At 35.7% G+C, this 19,610-nt stretch overlaps 1 protein-coding gene across 1 annotated transcript in view; it reads right to left on the bottom strand.

Moving 5' to 3' along the window:
* Positions 1 to 19,610, bottom strand: part of LRP1B (LDL receptor related protein 1B) — a 1,749,164-nt gene that overhangs the window by 687,112 nt on the left and 1,042,442 nt on the right. The window contains exon 23 of the mRNA XM_064287257.1: positions 1,399 to 1,596. Within this exon, the coding sequence (XP_064143327.1) occupies positions 1,399 to 1,596 (198 nt within the window). The remainder of the gene's footprint in view (positions 1 to 1,398; positions 1,597 to 19,610) is intronic.

Genomic DNA, 19,610 nt, shown 5'->3' with positions numbered 1-19,610 from the left:
GACCCCTTTAAGGAATGTGTTAAGCACAAACAGAAAGAACCAATTCTCAGCAGCACGAATTATTTAAACATATCAACTTTGGGAGATACAGTTCAAAAGTTGTTAGTGGCACAGTAACATAGAGGAAAGAAGATCCTAAATATAAAATTATTGAACTTTTCCTCCAAAAATCTTTAACCTTTTCGGGACTTTCGGTGCCAACAAAATGGAACATTTAAGCAACCGTGAAGCTAATAACAATGTTGAGGTTTCAAAAAGGTTATTTCTTGTCTCTGGTTTTTTAGACACAACAAGAATTTGGGGGAACAATAATGATGCCCTCCTTGAAATTTAATTCAAATGCTGATCTTCAAGAGTAGAATAAAGTAAAGACAGAAAGACCACCTGGAGCAACATGCATTGTAGCTAATCAGCAGCCACTTTTTTTTCCAAGCATGACAGATAAAATAGATTTTACTGTGCTTAGCCTCAGCAAAGATAAGCCCAAATTACACCTTTTCTCTTTTGGCCTGTAAGACTAGAGGGGATGCAAATAAGTTAAGAAAATATCAGTGGTCTGAAAAAAAAAAAAAATCAATTTGATAATGCCCACCATCACTGATATTTATCCACTTATTAATTTCTTTCAGAATTTTTTTAAAATTCATTTTAATACACCTTTTGTACCAACATAATGTATCATAGTTTATGGCATTGCTCGTGGTCTTCGTTAGACATTTTAAGAGTGTAATTTTAAGCAAACCATCTGATCCCATTGGTCTAAAACCATCATTTTAAATGAGCATCTTGTAATATGAGACAGGACATAAACTTGCAAATCATAATTATTTGTATACTTAAATGAGAACATTTTTAAAAAATTAAAATGTGATTTACAGAGGAATTAAAAATTTGATAGAAATTCCTTGGCCTTTTAATATTATATTAATATTATAAGCATATATCTCAAAGCCTTGTCAGTTAAGAAAAACATGGATTAGACAAAAGAGGTAAGTCAAATTATGGGAAAATATTTAGCTTATATTAATAATTTTTGGGATAATTTGCTTCATTATTTCTTTGAATTAGGCTGAGAGGTAACAAATTTAAAAAATAAAGCTATTTTAACTATCTGAAAGTCAACTACTAGTGTGTAGAACAAAGTCTTTTTTCCTGTAAATAGATTTTTTCACCATATTCCCACCAGTTCCCAGACTGAAAATGGCATGAATGGCACAGACCATCACCACTGTCCCCCTCAACTGTATTCACACATGCACTTGACTTCTCTGGTTTTACATTTATGAGGGAGGAAATAAAGAACCAACGGCCAAATGCTAACCCAAATTTATTTCAATTATACTGTATTTTCAGTTAAAAATGAGCCTAAACATTCAGTCAAAATTGAAATAGATGTACCTCCGCTTTCAGAAAGCTTGCCCCGGTAAATTCTGTCTTCTACAACATCTGTCCAGTAAAGCAAACTTTGATTGAAGTGAAAATCAAGTGCAATTGTGTTTCTCAAGCCAGGAACAAGTAGACTATAGTCTCTTTTATGAAGATCAATCCTTCTGATTTCATGGCGAATGGAAAAGATGATGAATGCTTCAAAAGGATCTGAAATTAAATTAATTTTTAATATGCTTATGAAAATACTTATATAATACTTTGGTAAGCGGTATAAATTGCTTACAATAAAAATTCATTTATTTAAAAGTACTCCTACTCCTCACATAGCCATTATCTCATTATTCAACATTTTACATTTATAACAATAGTAAAAAATTTACTATCCTACTATTTTACGCATTAATGATACACATCTGGCAGTAATGTATGCCGAGGTGCAAGGCGAGAGTAACACTGGTTGTGATGGTTAAGGTTATATGTCAAGTTGACTGGGTCATGATTTTCAGTGGTTTGGCAGTAATGAAATGATGTAATTTGGCAGTTATGTAATGATATAGTCATCCTTCATTTTGTGATCTGATGTGTTCATCCTCCATTTTCGTATAATGCTAATTTTTGCATAACATGGTCTTTGGAATCTAACCCTGTTGATAAGTGAGATATATATATATATATATATATATATATATACAATTCTCTGTCATTAAAGGAGCAATTTATTTTTAATTCAAAATTTTAAAGACACTTGAAAACCTTAAGTTTATGTGTATTTACTAAAAATAAGATATAAATGTGTTTTCACCCCTTGAATTTGTATATTAGAGAATACAAGAATTGTTCCAATAGGATGGCAAAATATGAGTTTTTCTGTTTTTTCAAAGTTTTAGCTGAAGACCTAAAGCTCAGAAAAATCACCAAAAGGAATTGCTAAGAGTTGGCCAAAGCTGGCTCTGCTACTCTTAGCCCATCACACACCTGTAGATGCACTGTGGAAAAAGATCCAACTGAAGAAGATTTCTATGAAGAGCGTTGTTGCCTCACAGTTGCAGAGCATGCCCCATGAGGTGGAGGATGGAGGATGGCTCGTTTTCCTACACTTCAAAAAAATCATAGCTATTCCCCACTAGTTTTGAAGCCTGGATCAGATTTCAGTGGGGAGAAAGCAGAGAAGCTTTGAAAACATACCTGACATTTTTTAAAAAAAGTATATTTCAGTACCTGAAAGAGTGTTTCAGAACCTGAAATTACTAGAAATTATGTTATCATTCAGAAAATGCTCAAGCCCGCTACCAGTTACAGCAGGAAAATCTAATATTAACTAAGCATGAATTCTGCTTTATGAATAAACATTTCAAGGGAGGGACCTCTGTTTTTAAAAATTTCCCTTGTTTTCGTGTTTGTGTCACCTTTTTGTACTTCCCTTTAGAGAAATTAACTTTCTTCCCCCCAGTCTAGACTCATCTAAATGTTGGCTGCCATAATCATTCCTCTCTACAGCAATTGGCCCCGGGGTGGATATGAGATCTAAACCAGGTTAACGAGTTTGAAAACTTCCAGAGAACTTTTCAAGCTGTGCAGAAAGAGCCTCTTTTTCTCTATCGCCACAGAATTCTAAGTCCAGTGATGCTAATGGTCAAGTTCTTGTAGTTTGAATAAGAATGTCACATTAAGAAGAGGACAAAGGCACACAGAGTGAAGCGGTGATACACTGGGATGAGACTGTGTCCTAAGGACATTCAAATCTTTAGTTCCCCAAATCCCTAAAACTACTTCCTCCCTGACAATCCCCAAGCTTTCAATACATAAGCCAATACACTTAACACTACGTTCAAAAATAAAAATAAAAACCAAACCCATTGCCTTCGAGTCAATTCTGGCACCTAGTGACCCAATATGATTGAGTAGAACTGCCCCATAAGATTCAAACTGCTGACCTTTTAGTTAACAGACGAGCTGTAACCACTGTGGGACCAGGACTTGTAAGGCTACTTACTCAACTTGATTTGAACTGAGATTCTGTTAATCACAATGAGGTTTATTGTTTGTATTAAGTCTTCCCTGATCAGATACCTAATTAAAAACTATGTCTATTATTCTTTATTACAATAACCTATTTTTTATTTTAAATATATTTTAAAATCAGTATTTACTTGTTTATCATGTTTGCCCCTCACTGGACTGTAAACTTTATAAAAGCAGAGATCTTGTTTGTCTTGTTCATTATTGTATCCCCAAAACCTAGCATCAGGGGGAGAGCTTATATATAACAGGTTTTAGGTTCTGAAGAATGTCATACTAGGCTAACTGGCCTTGGTGTGGGGCAGCCATCCATTATTTTTTTCCACTAGACCTGTACTCACTTTATGTAGCTCTGCTCACTATATGGAATAAATGTGGAGAAGAACTGAGTCTATTCTATACTAGCTGATAGCCAAATGATGCCAAACAAGGGAAGAGAGACTAACCAAGATAAACAGAGCCACCTTCTTGACTCGCAACTGATTGCAGAGTATAAGTGAGGCCAACCAAAACTAGAACTGCACAGAAGACTATAGACTGTGGACAAAAATAATGGATATTGCTGTGGCCACTTAGGTATAGAGATTATTTATTTCACAGCATCGTAGTGTTTATTGCACATTGTTGTGACTGATGCAAAAATACCAAAAAAAAAAAAAGAAGCACAAAATATCAAGTTCCAAATGGCTGTCAATAGAACAAACACTTATTCAATGTAAAATCCAAAATTAACATTTTTAAAGAAAATGGTTAGGTTGGATGCACAGCATTTAAAAGAATACCTCAATTTGGATCAGAAGCCCTTGTTTTATTCTCTGACTATGAAAGAGCTGTTTGCCTTTGAAAAAGGTTTTATCTATTCATGGATTAAGTGGCCAATGGTACTGAAGGAAGAAGTCCAAGGTACACTGAAGGTATTGGTGAAAAACAAGGTCCAGGAATTGACGGAATATCAATTGAGATGTTTCAACAAATAGATGCAGCACTGGAAGTGCTCACTCATCTATGCCGAGAAATTTAGACCTGGCCAGCTGACTGAAATCCATATTTATGCCTATTCCCAAGACAGGTGCTCAAGCCAAATGTGAAAATTATCAAACAAAGTTATTAATATCACACACAAGTAAAATTCTGCTAAAGATCATTCAAAAGCTGATGCAGCAGTATATTAACAGGGAACTGCCAACAATTCAGGCTGGATTCAAGAGAAGACATGAAACTAGGGATACCATTCCTGATGTCGAATGGGTACTGGCTGAGAGCAGAGAACACCAGAAAGATGTTTACCTGTGTTTTATTGATTATGCAAAGGAATTCAACTGTGTGGATCACAACAAAATTATAGATAACATTGCAAAGAGTGGGAATTCCAGAACACCCAATTTTGTTCACGAGGAACCTGTACATAAATCAAGAGGCAGTTGTTCAAAAAGAACAAGGGGATACTGCGTAGTTTAAAGTCAGGAAAGGCATGCATCAGGGTTGTATCATTTGACCATACTGATTCAACCTGTATGCTGAGCAAATAATTCAAGAAGCTGGACTGTATGAAGAAAAATGGGACATCAGGATTGAAGGAAGACTCATTAGCAAACTGTGTTATGTAGATGACACAACCTTGCTTGCTGAAAGTGAAGAGGACTTGAAGCACTTATGAGGAAGATCAAAGATCACGGTTTTCAGTATGGATTACACCTCAACATGAAGAAAACAAAAATCCTCCCAACTGGACCAGTAAGCAACATCATGATAAACGGAGAAGAGTTTGAAGTTGTCAAGGATTTTATTTTACTTGGACCCATAATCAACACCCATGGAAGCAGCAGTCAAGCAATCAAAAGATGCATTGCCTTGGGCAAATCTGCTGCAAAAGACCTCTTTAAAGTATTGAAAAGCAAAGATATCACCTTGAAGAAAAAGGTGCACCTGACCCAAGCCATAATATTTTCAGTAGCATCATATACATGCGAAAGCTGGACAATGAATAGGGAGACCAAAGAAGAATTGATGCCTTTGAATTGTGGTGTTGGCGAAGAATATTGAATATACCATGGACTGCCAAAAGGAAAAGGAGGAATGAATCTGTCTTGGAAGGAGTACAACCAGATTGCTCCTTAAAAACAAGGGTGGCAAGACTAAATTTTACATATGTTGTACATGTTATCAGGAGGGATCAGACCCTGGGGAAGGACATAATGCTTTGTAAAGCAAAGGGTCAGAGAAGAAGAGAAAGACCCTCAATGCGACGAATTGACACAGTGGCTACAACAATGAACTCAAGCATAACGATTGTGGGCATGGTACAGGACAGTTCTGTAGTACATAGGGTCGCTACGAGTGGAAACCAACTCAGTGGCACTTAACAACAACAAGAACACCTGTATAATAGGGTCTATGACAACCTCATTTCGAACTAACTGATACTGTTTAAGAATTTAATTAAATAATGTATGTAATCTTGTTTTATAAATTGTAAACCATCACAACAAATACAAATGGATAGATGACCATGATGTAGTCAAAAAGTAACTGATTTACAGTTACAAAATGTGGGTTTAAGATTTGGCTCTGCTACCAACTAGCTGGAAATCCTGGTTAAGTGCTACAGCTGCTAACCAAAATGTGGGCAGTTCGAATCCACCGGGTGCTCCTTGGAAACTGTATGGGGCAGTTCTACTCTGTCCTATAGGGTTGCTATGAGTCAGAATTGACTTGACAGCAATGGGTTTGTTTCTATTTTTTTGGTTACCAATTGACTCAAAAACCAAACCAAACTCAGTGCTGTCGAGCCGATTCTGAACTACCAGTGTAAAATTGAAAATTTTGCTTATCCTCTGATTGTCAATTTTGTTTTAGTTTTTTTTTTTATTATTTATTTATTTGGAAAAGTGATAATAATCAAAAGTCTGAACACTTAGTAAAATCTTAATACATTTTTATTATTATGAATATGAAATTCCAGAGCTCACACAAAGGAATACAAAAAAAAAAAAAAAAAAGATATAGCATAGCAGAAGGAACCAGAGTTATGATACGCCAAAAGGACTCTGGACATTTCTCATCGCGTGCTGAGGCTAGTGACATTGCAACTCCATAGAACTTCCCCTTCCTTTGGTTTATAGTTTTCCCTTAGTCAAGTAGTAAATTATAGCTGTACAGCTACCTGCTAGAGAAATTTATTTTTAATGCCTGTTAAAGAACATATGCACCTTGGAAGAGAGGCCTGGAGATCGCCTTCTGAAAGGTCATAGCATCGAAAACCCTAAGGAGCAGTTCTACTCTGCACACATGGAGTTGCCACGAGTCAAAATTGGTTCAACAGCAACAAACAACAACAAAGGATATATAGCTTAAAATGGCCAAGTAATGATTGCTGCCTCTTCCTTACGTAATCATCCAAGGATGAGAAAGGGATAAGAAGAAACAAATGCAAACTTTATCCTCACTGACACTGGACTACGTCTGTTATCAAAACATTGCAATATTAGAGGGAGTGTTGATGAATTCCTTGAAAGTGCATAAAAGTTCTGAAAAAATATTCCAGCAGCAGGAGATATAAAAACCTGCTGGTAAAGGACAGTTCTCAAAGGAGGTGTCACATCCTGAGGGGCAAATGTCACAATCAGTTACTTGGAAAACAGCCTGGTTTCAGAACCTTCTCTGAGCCTATTAGCACCATCAAGACCCAGGGAGGAAGGTTTCAAAGAAGAAACAAACTAGCATGCTTTGTGCTTAGTAAAAGAAGCCAGACACCAGAATACACATTCTAAAAGTCTTGAGTGCGTTAAGAACATTATCCAGGGTATACCATATAACAGTTCATAAATCTAGCCTTGATAAACTTATTGAAATTATAAAAAGTCATGTATTCTGAATATATAGGAGTAAAATAAAAAAAAAAATCAATTGCAGGAGGAATTTGGAAAATACAAATGTGTGGACATTTAACAATACACTATTAAACCACCAAAGAAGAAATCCCACGGGACATCAGAAAATACTTTAAGATAAATGACAAAAAAAAAAAAATGCACACACACTAAAACTTATGAAATGCAGCAAAAATGGTGCTTATTAGAAATTTTATCTGTAAAAGCCTATATTTAAAAAGAAGAAAGATCTCAAACCAGTAACCTAAACGCCCACAGTAAGGAACTAGGAAAAAAAAAAAAAAAAACACAAACTAAAGGCAGAGCAGGTAGAAGAAAATAAAAACAATACAGAAAAATCAAAGAAACCCAAAGTTGGTTCTTCGAAAAGATTGACAAAATCTTAGCTTCACTGACCAAAAGAAAAAAGAGAGATAAAGTGAGAGTGAATAAGAAGAATGAGAAGGAGAAGAATCCAAACTACTTAAAACAGGAATGACAGAGGGGACATCACGGCTGACCTTAGAGAGCTAAAAAGGAACCTGAGAGAATACTGTGAGCAACTGTATGGCAAGAAATTAAAAAAAAAAAAAAAGTAAATGGAAATATTCCTAGAAGACAATACTGACTCAATACAGACTAATAATATTTCAATACAGTTTCAAGAAGAAATAGAAAATTTTAAATTACCTATATGAAGTATGGGCCCCTGGCAGTGCACTGATTAAGCATTTGGCTGCCAACTGAAAGGCTGGGAGTTCAAATCCACCAGCCACTCCTTAGAAACCCCATGGGGCAATTCTACTGTGCTCTGTAGGGTTGCTATGAGTCAGAATTGACTCAACAGCAACGAGTTTTTTTTTATAAGTAGTAGAGACTACACTAGTAATCAAAAGCTTCCCTCTAAGAAGAGTTCTGGTCCAGTTGGCGTCACTGGTGAATTCTGACAATTGTTTAAAGAATAATTATCTCCAGTCCTCAAAAATGAAAGAAGAGAAACACTTCCCAACTGATTTTACGAAGCTAGTATTTTCCTGATACTAAAACCAGACAAAGGCTATAAACAAAATAAAAACTACAAACCTATATCCTTTATGAGTATAGATACAAAAAAAAAGTTATAGAAGACACAATTGAGCAACATATCAAGAGAATTAGACATCATGACCATGTGGGATCCATTCCAGGGAAGCATGGTTGGTTTGTCACTCAAAAATAAAATATAAAAATAAATGGAATATACCTCATTAATAGAATAAAAAACATAAACCATATGTTCCTTTCAATAAAAACAGAAAAAAAAAATTGACAAAATCATGCATCATGATAGAAAACCTGTGATAAACTAGAAATAAAACAGAATTTCTCAACTTGAAAAAGGGCATCTATGAAAAACCACATCTAACGTCACAGTAATGGTGAAATACTAAAAAAAAAAAAGTTTTTTTTTTTTTTCTCTCTAAGATTAGGAACAAGAGAACAATGTCTGCGCTTTCCACTTCTGTTCAAAATTATACTGGAATTTTGAAAAGCAGCATTTAGAAAACAACAAGAAATGGAAGTCATTCAGGTTAGAAACAAAGAAGTAAAAATATCCCTTTCATAGATGGCAAAATTTTGATATACAAAATCCTGAAACATCCACATCAAAAATCTATTACTGTTACAACTAATAAACATATTTAGGAAGGTAGTAGAATCAATATAGAAAAATCAGTTGTATATCTGTGCACTTGCAATGAATAATCAAAAATGAAATTAAGATAATTCCAATTGATAATACTATTAAACAGAATAAAACACTTAGGAATACATTTAGCAAAAAGGATAAAAATTGTACATTGAAAACTACAAAAGCTTGTTGAAATTAAAGACAACCCAAACTAATGGAAGGACATCTCAAGTTTATCAATTATTTCATATCAATTCAGATTTCATATTGTTAAGATGGCAATAATACCTAAAACGTTCTACAAACTCAACATAATTTCTCTCAAAATCCCAGTTCCCTTTTATGCAGACTGACAAGGTAATCCTAAAATTCATTTAGAAATGCAAGAAACTCAGGAAAGTCAAAAGAATTTTGAAAAAGATTTACAAAATTGAATGACTCATCTTTTCCAATCTCAAACTTAGTACAAAACAGCATACATAATTAAAGAACAGTGTGGTACTGATATTAGGATCCCACCCAGACCCAGTGTAGGCAATACAGATAAATACCCCCACGTGTCTTGTCAGCTTGCCATATTGTGGGGGCTTGCATCTTGCTGGGATGCTGGAAGCTATTCAAATACCAGCAGGGTCAACCATGGCAGCCAGGTTTCAGCTGAGCTTCCAGACTAAAACAGACTAGGAAAAACAACCCAGCTGTCTACTTCTGAAAAGAATTAGCCAGTGAAAACCTTATGAATAGCAGCAGAACATTGTCTGATATAGTGCCAGACGATGAGCCCCTCAAGCTGGAAGGCACTCAAAAGATGACTGGGTAAGAGTGGTCTCCTCAAAGTAGAGTCGACCTTAATGACGCCGATGAAATCAAGCTTTTGGGACCTTCATTTGCTAATGTGGCACGACTCAAATGAGAAGAAACATCTGCAAACATGCCTTAATAATAGGAATGTGGAAAGTACAAAGTATAAATCTATGAAAATTAGAAGTAATCAAAAATGAAATGGAATGCATAAACACTGACATTGTAGGCATTAGTAAACTGAAATGGACTGGTATTAGCCATTTTGATTGGACAATCGTATGGTCTGCTATGCTGGGAATGACAACTTGAAGAAGAATGGCGTTGCTTTCATTGCCAAAAAGAACATTTCAAGATCTATCCTGAAGTACAATGCTGTCAGTGATAGGATAATATCCATATGGCTACAAGGAAGGCCAGTTAATACAACTATTATTCAAATTTACACACCAGCCTCTAAGGCAAAGATGAGGAAATTGATTTTTACCAACTTCGGCAGTTAGAAATTCATTGAACATGCAATCAGGATACACTGATAATTACTGGTAATTGGAATGCAAAAGTTGGAAATGAAGAAGGATCAGCAGTTGAAAAATATGGCTTTGGTGATAGAAATGATGCCAGAGATCACATGATAGAATTTTGCAAGACCAATGACTTCTTCATTGCAAATATCTTTTTTCACCAACATATACATTTTATACAGTGAATATACACTTGGAACTTGCCAGATGGAATATACAAGAATCAAATGGGCTACATCTGTGGAAAGAGGTAATGGAAAAACTCAATATCATCAGTCAGAATAAGGCCAGGGGCCAACTGTGGAACAGACCATCAATTGCTGTTATGCAAGTTTAAGTTGAAACTGAAGAAAATTAGAACAAAATCCATGAGAGTGAAAGTACGACCTTGAGTATATCCCATCTGAATTTAGAGATGATCTCAAGAATAGATTTGATGTGTTGAACACTAGTGACCAAAGACCAGCCAAGTTGTGAAATAACATCAAGAACATCATACATGAAGAAAGCAAGAAGTCACTAAAAAGGCAGGAAAGAAAGCAAAGACAAAAATGGATGTCAGAAGAGACTGAAATTGGCTCTTGAACGTCTAGTAGCTAAAGCAAAAAGGAAGAAATGATGAAGTAAAAGACCTGAACAGAAGATTTCAAAGGGTAGCTCAAGAAGACAAAGTAAAGTATAATGTAATATACAAAGACCTAGAGATAGAATATCAAAAGGGAAGAGCAGGCTTGGCTTCTCTCAAGCTGAAAGAACTGAAGAAAAAATTCAAGCCTCAAATAGCAAAATCGAAGGATTCTATGGGGATAATATTAAAAGATGCAGGAAGCATCAAAAGAGGACGGAAGGAATACAGAGTCACTATACCAGAAAGAATTGGTCAATGTTTAACCATTTCAGGAGGTAGAATATGATCAGGAATGGATGGTGCTGAAGGAAGAGGATCAAGCTGCACTGAAGGTGTTGGCAAAAAACAACGCTCCTGGAATTAACAGAGTACCATTTGGGATGTTTCAACAAACGGATACAGCACTGGAAGTGCTCAATCACCTATGCCAAGAAATTTGGAAGACAGCTACCTGGCCATCCCACTGGAAGAGGTCCATATTTGTGCTTACTCTCAAGGAAGTTGAGACAACTGAATGTGAAAATTAGAGAACAATATCATTAATATCACACACAAGTAAAATTTTGCTGAAGATCATTCAAAAACAGCTGCAGCAGTATATCAACAGGGAACTGCCAGAAATTCAAGACGGATTCAGAAGAGGATGTGGAATGAGGGGTATCATTGCTGATCTCAGATGGATCTTGGTTGAAAGCAGAGAAAACAAGACAGATGTTTCTGTGTTTTATTGACTATGCAAAGGCATTTAACTGTGTGGATCATAACAAATTAAGGGTGATATTGTGAGGAATGGGAATTCCAGAACACTTAATTGTGCTCATGAGGAGCCTGTACATAGATCAAGGGCCAGTTGTTCAAACAGGACAAGGGGATACTTTGAGGTTTAAAGTCAGGAAAGGCGTGTGTCAGGGTTGTAACCTTTCACCATACCTATCCAATATGTATGCTGAGCAAATAATAAAAGAAGCTGGACTATATGAAAAAGAACGGGGCTCCGGGATTGGAGGAAGACTCATTAACAACCTGTGTTATGCAGATGACACAACTTTGCTTGCTGAAAGTGAAGAGGACTTGAAGCACCTACTGATGAAAAATCAAAAACCACAACCTTCAGTATGGATTGCATCTCAACATAAGGAAGCAAAAATCCTCACAACTGGCCCAATAAGCAACGTCATGATACAGAGAAAAGACTGAAGTTGTCAAGGATTTTGTAGTACTTGGATTCACAATCAACACCTATGGTAGCAGGAGTCAAGAAATCAAACTACGTATTGCGTGGGGCAAAACCACTGCAAAAGACCTCTTTAAAGTGTTAAAAAGCAAATGTGTCACCTGGAAGGCTAAGGTGGCCCTGACCCAAGCCATGATGTTTTCAATCGCTTCATATGCATGCAAAACCTGGACAATGAATAAGAAAGACTGAAGAAGAATTGATGCCTTTGAATTGTGGTGTGGGAGAAGGATATTGAATATACCATGGACTGCCAAAAGAACGAACAAATCTCTCTTGGTAAAAGTACAGCCAGAATGTTCCTTAGAAGGAAAGATGGCGAGACTGTCTCACATACTTCTGAAATGTTCTCAGGAGGGACAAGTCCCTGGAGAAGGACATCATGCTCGGTAATGTAAGGGTCAGCAAAAAAGAGAAAGACCCCCAATGAGGTGGATTGACACAGTGGCTGCAACAATTGGCTCAAGCATAACAATGATTGTGAGGTTCATGCAGGACGAGGGAGTGTTTCATTCTGTTGTACATAGGGTCGCTATAAGTAGGAACCAACTCGAAGGCACCTCATAACTACAACGTAGAAAAATAAATTAAAATTTAGAAATAAATCCTTATATTTATGGTCAAATGGCTTTTGACAAAGGTACCAAGACAATTTTACAAAAAAAAAAATGTATTTTCAAGAAATTCTGTTAGGGTACAGAATTTCCGACTGCAAAAGACTGCAGTTGATACCTACCTCACACCATGTACAAGTATTAACTCAAAATAAATCAGAAACTTCCATGTAAGAACTAAAACTATACATCTGTTAGAATCTGTAAGAATATATCTTTGTGACCTTTGATCTGTTTTCTTATCTATGATACCAAAAGCATAAGTAACAATGGCAAAAATAGATCAATTGGACTTCATCAAAATAGAACTTTTGTGCTTCAAAGAGCATCATCAAGTGAAAAGAAAACCCACAGAGTAGGAGAAAATATTTTCAAAACACATAACCAACAAAGGACTTTTATCCAGACTATAAAAACTATTACAACTAATTAATAAGACAAATAACCAAATTTAAAAAATGGGCAAAGGATCTGAATCGGTATTTCCCCCACAAAGATATGAAAATAGCCAATAAACACATGAAAAGTTGCTCAACAGCATTAGTCATAAGGAAAATGAAAATCAAAAGCACAACGAGATACCATTTCATACTCCTTAAGATGGATATAATCAAAAAGATAGATGATTATAACCGTTGGCAGTGATATGGAGAAACTGGAATCCTCTTATATTCCTGATGGGATTGTAAAATGATGCAGCCATTTTGGAAAATAGTTTGCCAGTTCCTTAAACTGGTAAACATAGAGTTACAATTTACTGAGCAATTCCAGTCCCAGATATAGTCAAGAGAGATGAAGATATATATCCACATAAAAACTTGTACATGAATATTCACAGCTGCATTATTCATAATAATCAAAAAGTGGAAACAATCCAAATATCCATCAAATGATGAATGGATAAACAAAATGTGGTTTATCTGTGGGTAAAGTGTGCACAGCATGACCCAGGTAAATGATGTCACTAATAAGTTCACAAATACTTGGGACATTTTTTGTAAATGCTATAACATAAAATTTTTCACAATAAGCAAAAAAAAAAATGTGTAGTTATATAAGTAGTCATGTATGCATAGTCATGTGTGTATAGGTAGGTATGTTGTCTTTAGGTGCTGTCAAGTCGGTTCCGACTCATAGCGACCCTATGATAGGTAGGTATATGTGTGTATGTATGTGTGCATGTTTAGGTGTATCTCTATGCATATGTACATACATGTATGTGTATACATGCATATATATTCATAAAGCACATAGTTGACACAGTAACTGATAATTCCTAGACTGAACCAAAAACTTGGCAGAAATTGTTAACTGGGTTTGAAGGCTTAGGACCATATTCTCATGGGACAACTCAGTCAGCTGGCATAATACAGCTCCTAAAGTCTATGTTCTACATCCTCGTTTGGTGAGTACTGTCTGAGGTCTTAAAAGCTTGAGAGCAGCCTTCTAAGATACAATTGTTGGTCTCTACTTGACCAGAGCAAAAGAGAAGGAAATCAAAGACTCGGAGATGAAACTCATCTACAGAACTAATAGTCTACACAAGCATGGTCTCATGTACCCTGAGACCAAAGAACTAGATGGTGCCTGGCTACCACTGCGCAAAATGTTCTGATCAGGGCCACGATGCATGCATCCTCACAGAATGGAAGAAAAACATACCACAGAACTCAAATTCCTAAAAAGTTCAGGCTTACTGGACAGGATGAGACTAGACGACCCCCAAGACAATCATCCTGAGATGCCATTTAAACTTTGAACTGAAACTACTACCAGAGGTCACCTTGCAGCTAAGTGACATATTGGCTTATAAAATAAAGAATATCATCTGTGAATACCGTGCTCCTTTAAAAAATCGTCTATATGAGACCAATCAACATTTACTCCAAAGCAAGGATGAAGACAAGGCAGACAGGGAAACTAGAATACTGGAAACGGAATAACTAGAACAAAAACAATGAGAATGTTAACACATTGTGAAAAATGTAACCATTTTCACTAAACAATTTGCATAGAAATTGTTAAATGGGAATGTAATTTGCTGTGTAAACTCTCACTGAAAACATAATATAATAATATTTTTAAAAAACTGGTTAGACCATACTATGACATATTATTCAGCCATATGATGAAATGAAGCCCTGACACATGCTATAACATGATTGACCCTTGAAAACATTGCACTAAACGAAAGGAGTCAGTCACAAAAGACCACAGATCGTATGGTTTCATTTATATGAGTTCTCCAGAATAGGCAAACATATCAATGTAGAAAATACTTTAGTGGTTTCCAGGGCCTGGGGTTTGTAGTGATGGAGAGCAACTGCTAATGAGTATAAGGTTTCTTTATGGGTGATTAAAACTTCTAAACTTAGATAAATGCAGTACTCTGAATTTAAAAAAAAAAAAAAAAACACCTGAATTGTACACTTTAAAAAGGTGGATTTTAGGAATTTGAACTGTATCTCAATCCTGATGCTATTTAAAAAAAAAAAAAAAATGTCTGGTTATAAGCGTGAAAGCTTATTAAGTGTAAAGACAAGTACAAATACCACTTTTAGTTCACTGCTAACAGTCCAGGTTCACATTGAATTGCATGCTTTTGCCTCATTTGAACTAATCAGTATAACAGTTCTCAACTCTGGAAACATTGCCTTCTACATAAAAAAAAGAAAATACAGCATGCTAACAATTTCATGCCTTTTCTTTTTCTTTCTTTTTTTTTTTTTTTTCTGCTGTATATTTGTGCTAGTTGGGAAAAAAAAAAAAGCTCTTTTAAAAAATTAGTGGGGTCCAACTGAGACTAGAATGACCCCAGAGGTCATGGTTCCCAGACCTTCCGTTAGCCCAAAACAGGAACCATTCCCAAACCCAACTCTTCGGACAGGGCTTGGACTGGACTATAAGGTAGAAAATGATACTGGTGAGGAGTGAGCTTCTTGGATCAAGTAGACACATGAGGTTATGTGGGCAGCTCCTGTTTGGAGGGGAGATGAGAAGGCAGAGGAGGACAGGAGCTGGCTGAATGGGCACGGACATAGAGGAAGGAGAGGAGGAGAGCGCTGTCTCATTACAGGAGAGCAACTAGGAGTATACAGCAAGGTGTACATAAATTTTTGTATGAGAAACTAACTTGATTTGTAAACTTTCACTTAAGGCACAATAAAAATTTTAAAAAGTGGACTATTTCAACTCAAATTTTTAAAAAAAATAAACCCCCCAAAATTAAAAAGAACAAATGCACCTACAGAAAAAAAGAGATTCTCAAGAAAACTCAAAGCCATCATATTTTTGTTATTTCCTATATATGTATGAAATATATATATGTATATAGGAGCCCTGGTGGCACAGTGATTAATGTGAAAGTTCAGCAATTTGAACCCACCAGCTGCTCCACGAGAGAAAGATGTGGCAGTTTGCTTCCTTAAAGATTTACTGCCTTGGAAAACCGATGGGGCAATTCTACTTTGTCCTACAGGGTTGCTAAGAGTTGGAATCAACTCGACAGCAACAAGTTTATTTATTTTTTTCATTTTAATAAAATAAATCTATTACAGAATTGATAAGATAGATGACTGATCAATATGATTGATACATTAATAGATGGATCAATAGATTGATAGCTGGATTGAACAAATGAACAAGAAGAATGAAAATAGGAAAATAATTATGAATATAGAAAATATTTCAAAAATAGAATAAGATGAACATTTCTATATTGATTGCATTTGAAAATAGTTAAGATAATCCCTTATCTAGGGAAATATGGGTTACCAAAAATTGTTAAATCTGAACAGATTTATAACTATCATAAGCATTGATTCAGTAGTAACATTATACTCTCCTATCAAATTAAAAAAAAAAAAAACCACAAGACTCAGACTGATATGTCAGTCCACAAACCACTTGTAACAAGTCCATAATGAGATCTGTGCAAAGATTGAAAGTAGTCAGAAATTCTTATAGCAGTGCAACATTGTCACAACTTCCAAGTGCATAATCATTTTTCCAATAATTATTTATTTTATAACAACCGTTGTTCCTTAGGAAACCCTGGTGGCGTAGTAGTTAAGTGCTACAGATGCTAACCAAAGGGTCGGCAGTTCAAATCCACCAGGTGCTCCTTGGAAATTCTATGGGACAGTTCTACTCTGTCCTATAGGATCACTATGAGTCAGAATCGGCTCGACGGCACTGGGTTTAGTTTTTTTTTTTTTTTTTTGGTTTATTGTTCCTTAACAGATGGGGAGGAACAACTCATCACCTACCACAGATAGTTTGAGAAGTGCAATTTTAGACAGCATAACTCCTCAACTTTCAAGGAACAGGTCCTTTTTATGTCATATTAACTGATGTAATAAAAGTTGCTGTTGTTAGGTGCTGTCCAGTCGGTTCTCACTCATAGCGACCCTATGTACAACAGAATGAAAACACTGTCTGGTCATGTGCCATTCTCACAATCATTGCTAAGTTTGAGCCCATTGTTGCAGCCACTGTGTCAATCCATCTCATTAAGGACCTTCCTCTTTTTTGCTGATGCTCTAATTTACCAAATGTGATGTCCTTCTCCAGGGACTGGTCCCTCCAAATAGCATGTCCACAGTATGTGAGATAAAGCCTCATCATCCTCACTTCTAAGGATTATTCTGGCTGTATATCTTCCAAGACAGATTTGTTCATTCTTCCGGAAGCCCATTCAATGTTCTTTGCCAACACTGTAATTCAAAGATGTCCATTTTTCTTCCATCTTCCTTACTCATTGTTCAACTTTCACATGGATATGAGGTGTTTGAAAATACCATGGCTTGGGTCAGGCACACCTTAGTCCTCAAAGTGACATCTTTGCTTTTTTAACACTTAAATGGGTCTTTTGCAGCAAATTTGCACAATGCAATATGTCATTCGATTTCTTGACCACTGCTTCCATGAATGTTGATTGTGGATCCAAGTAAAATGAAATCCTTCACAACTCCAATTTTTCTCCATTTATCATGATGTTGCTTATTGGTCCAGTTTGATGATTTTTGTGTTCTTTATGTTGAGGTGTAATCCATACTGAAGGCTGTGGTCTTTGATCTTCATCAGTAAGTGTTTCAAGTCCTCTTCACTTTCAGCAAGCAAGGATGTGTCATCTGCATATCACAGGTTGTTAGTAAGTTTTCCTTCAAATCTGATGCCCTGTTCTTAATATAGTCCAGCTTCTTGGGTTATTTGCTCAGCATACAGATTGAATTAGTGTGGTGAAAAGATACAACCTGGACTCACACCCATCCAGACTTTAAATCATACAGTATGCCCTTGTTCTGTTCTAATGACTGCCTCTTAGTCTATGTACAGGTTCCTCATGAGCACGATTAAGAGTTCTGGAATTTCCATTCTTCATAATATTATACATAATTTGTTATGATTCACACAGTCAAATGCCTTTGGGTAGTCAATAAAACACAGGTACACGTCTTCCTGGTATTGTCTGCTTTCAGCCAAGATCTATCTGTCATCAGCAATGGTATCCCTCATTTTAAGTCCTCTTCTGAACACAACTTGAATTTCTGGCAGTTTCCTGTTGATGTACTGCTACAATCTCTTTTGAATGATCTTCAACAAAGTTTTACTTGTGTGTGATATTAATGATATTGTACAATAATTTCCACCTTCTGTTGGATCACCTTTCTTTGGAATGGGCACAAATATGAATCTCTATCAGTAGATCGGCCAGGTAGCTGTCTTCCAAATTTCTTGGCATAAACGAGTGAGCACCTCCAGTGATGCATCTGAAACCTATCTACCATGGGTGACCCTGCTGTTATTTGAAATACTGATGGCATCACTTCCAGCATTACAGCAACATGCAAGCCACTGTAGTACAACAAACTGAGAAAGGAGTGATGAGATCTAATTAATAGAAAAGAGGAAATCATCCTCAGCACCTTTTACAAGGTTATTATAACCTCCAAAAACTGGAAAAAAAATTGCAAGGAAGTGAAATTTTTGATCAGTTTCACATATAAGAATTTAGGGTGAAAAATTCTCAAGTAGTATTAGAAAAATATAGCAACATACAGACAATTTGTTAGCATAAGAAGAGTGCCCCCATAAAGAGGCAAAACTTGATTACATTATAAAAACTAATAATACTATTTATATCAATAACAGATTTGAGATTTAAAAAAATCAGATTATCCCCCAATAGATGCTGAAAAAAGCAACCTACAAACTGCTAGAATTTGGAAAAGTTTTTAGCTAGAATTTTAACATATTTATATCATATATCAATGAGAACAATTTGGAGGGTGCAATTGAAAAAAAAAAAAACTCAAAATGGCAAAAAGATCTAAAAGGGTATCAAGGAATAATGTAAAATAGAATGTATAAAATGTTTTAAATTACACAGTTTTTGAAGGAATAAAAAAATACAGATAAAAGGGAAAATATTCTATGAGTTTTTTATTCTATGATTCCAACTCATATTTGCTATGAGTCGGAATCAACTCGATGGCAGTGGGTTTGGTTTGTTTTTTGAATTCTGTATAGATAAAATAAATATATCTACAACAATTATAATCCCCACAGAAATCTCAACAGTCTTTTGCTTGGTCCTTATTGGCTGACCCCAAAATTTAAAATGAACTGTGAAAGAGAAAAGATGTTTGGAACAGGAATAAGCAAGTGAGACAGCCAAATTCCGATATCAAAATTTATAATGCCTGATTTTATATCTTGCATTCTTATCAATATCTTCTATGAACAAGATCTTTTATAAAATGCGGTGTTATTTGTTTAGGGGACTCAAATAGACTGGTACAACACAAGAGGGCCAAGCTTATCTACATATGCATGAGAATTTGCTAAGTGACAGAAGT

The sequence above is a fragment of the Loxodonta africana genome, chromosome 6 (assembly GCF_030014295.1).
Source record: "Loxodonta africana isolate mLoxAfr1 chromosome 6, mLoxAfr1.hap2, whole genome shotgun sequence".
In the NCBI taxonomy this organism is placed as follows: Eukaryota; Metazoa; Chordata; class Mammalia; order Proboscidea; family Elephantidae; genus Loxodonta; species Loxodonta africana.
This window is presented reverse-complemented; position numbering and strand designations above follow the sequence as displayed.